Source organism: Miscanthus floridulus, chromosome 12 (genome assembly GCF_019320115.1).
Source record: "Miscanthus floridulus cultivar M001 chromosome 12, ASM1932011v1, whole genome shotgun sequence".
Classification (NCBI taxonomy): domain Eukaryota; kingdom Viridiplantae; phylum Streptophyta; class Magnoliopsida; order Poales; family Poaceae; genus Miscanthus; species Miscanthus floridulus.
This window is the reverse complement of record NC_089591.1, coordinates 61,522,879-61,524,918: the sequence shown is the minus strand read 5'-3', so window position 1 is coordinate 61,524,918 and position 2,040 is coordinate 61,522,879. Positions and strand designations below refer to the sequence as shown.

The 2,040-nt window shown below is 56.7% G+C and overlaps 1 protein-coding gene across 1 annotated transcript; it reads left to right on the top strand.

Moving 5' to 3' along the window:
• The first annotated feature begins 331 nt into the window (after positions 1–331).
• Positions 332–1,368, top strand: LOC136498451 (vacuolar iron transporter homolog 2-like). Its single transcript, XM_066494382.1, has one exon. It carries the CDS (start codon positions 421–423, stop codon positions 1,171–1,173), a length of 753 nt encoding a protein of 250 aa, XP_066350479.1. The 5' UTR covers positions 332–420; the 3' UTR covers positions 1,174–1,368.
• The last annotated feature ends 672 nt before the right edge of the window (positions 1,369–2,040 follow it).

Here is a 2,040-nt window from a genome sequence, read left to right as displayed (position 1 = left end):
TCAGGACAAGAGCCGCTAGGAACCGAAGCAGGCGCCGTGCTAAACGAGCCCTAAGTGAATTAATCAAAGAAATATAATGAGATTGTGGGGCGCGTGCCACGTTGTAGCTTTTCCTTTAGTACGTGTGAGATATCTGCAAAGCAGAAACTGAAAACAGTTTGGAGGCGTGCGTGGAATCCGCGATGCGCCTTGCGTACACGCTACAGCTCAGCATGGAGCGCGTGCTCGCCACAGGCGACGCGATCGCAGCCGTCCGTTCCTGAGAACCCTAGCGGATTCCGCTATAAATACCCCGCCCCGGGGCGTGTGGCAGCCACGCACCCATCCCCATCCATCGATCGATCTCACCTGCACACTCCCCCTTGGCCTCCTCCAGTCCTCGATCGATCGGCTTGCTTGCTTCCTTGGTGATCCATTCCCATGGACCCTCACCTCGGCTCCCACGTCCACGCGGCGGCGGCGGCGGCCGCAGGCTCGGCCTTTCCGAATGGTAAGAAGGTGGAGATGAATGACGTGCTGCCACCGGGGGCTGTCATCCTCGACGTCGAGGCGGGTGATCCGACGAACGCGGCCGTGCCCGATCCGCACGACGTCGACGGGGACACCGCCGGCGTCGACTACATGGCCCGCGCGCAGTGGCTCCGCGCGGCCGTACTCGGCGCGAACGACGGCCTCGTCTCCGTGGCCTCCCTCATGATCGGCGTCGGCGCCGTGAACGCGACGCGCAAGGCCATGCTGGTGTCCGGCATGGCGGGGCTCGTGGCCGGCGCCTGCAGCATGGCCATCGGCGAGTTCGTCTCCGTGTACGCGCAGTACGACATCGAGGTGTCGCAGATCAAGCACGACGGCGAGGAGGAGGAAGGCGCGAGGGAGAGCCTGCCGAGCCCGACGCAGGCCGCGGTCGCGTCGGCGCTAGCGTTCGCGTTCGGCGCGCTCCTGCCGCTGCTGGCGGGGGTGTTCGTACCGTCGTGGGCCGCCAGGGTGGCCGCGGTGTGCGCCGCGACCAGCGTCGGCCTGGCCGGGTTCGGCGTGGCGGGCGCGTACCTGGGCGGCGCCAACATGCTGAGGTCCGGCCTGAGGGTGCTCCTGGGCGGCTGGTTCGCCATGCTCGTCACGTTCGGCGTGCTCCGGCTGTTCGGGACGGTGTTCCACATACAAGTCTCGTCGGCGTGAGCGTGTGATAGCCCTCGGCCTCGGGCTGTAGTGGCAAAGGAATAATGAGCCAGGGGCCTAGCTCTTGACATCGGAATGTGAAAACCTGCATGTCTTGAGTAGCAAACTAGTGGTCGCTTGGATAGCGAAATGAGGAGGAATAATAATTAAGGGGTGTGTCAGTGTGTGGGTAGTGGATGTACTGCTTGATTGTAATGTCATCTCGTGCTAATGGTATCTGACGAGAAAATCGAAAACAGAGTGTATCCTACTGCTGCTCGTCTACACGCTTGCCTATTGTTTGTGTTTAAGTTAATTCCTCATGATCTTGAAGGCTCACAGGGTACATATGCGCAATGCCGTGCTTTGTGAAAGTCGAGCTATACACGTTTTCAGTTTGATCTGCACTTTACAAAACGAACTGATCTTCTCAACATACCCATGAAACTGAATATCACAAACAGTACAAGAACAACAACAAATAGATATTTTTATTTGGTCCGATAAAGTTAAAGTCGACCGATACGCTACAGCAGGGGCTATCTGAAACTTGTGTTTTTTCTTCCGGTTCCGGTTGATCAGCAGAGACTTTTAGCCGCCGCTGCTAGTCATAGGCAATCATACAAGCAATTCTCTTTTGGAAGTGATGAATGACATTTCTTCCAACATCCTGGCTAAACATGGATCAGTATGATGAGTTGTCACGCACCTCTCAGTTATCATGCTTGAGCAATAAGTAGGCCGATCTGGGATAATCAAGGTAGCGTATAGTGGGTTGGTAGGGGATTGACGTCGAGGTAGCGGATTGCGGATAGCGGGCGATATTACGGACAATAAGTTCCAATAGTGGCATCCGATACTCCCACATAAGTTTAAGTACATGTATCA

Coding starts and splice junctions, on each gene's coding strand:
- LOC136498451 (XM_066494382.1), top strand. CDS start 421: ATGGACCCTCACCTCGGCTCCCACGTCCACGCGGCGGCGGCGGCGGCC.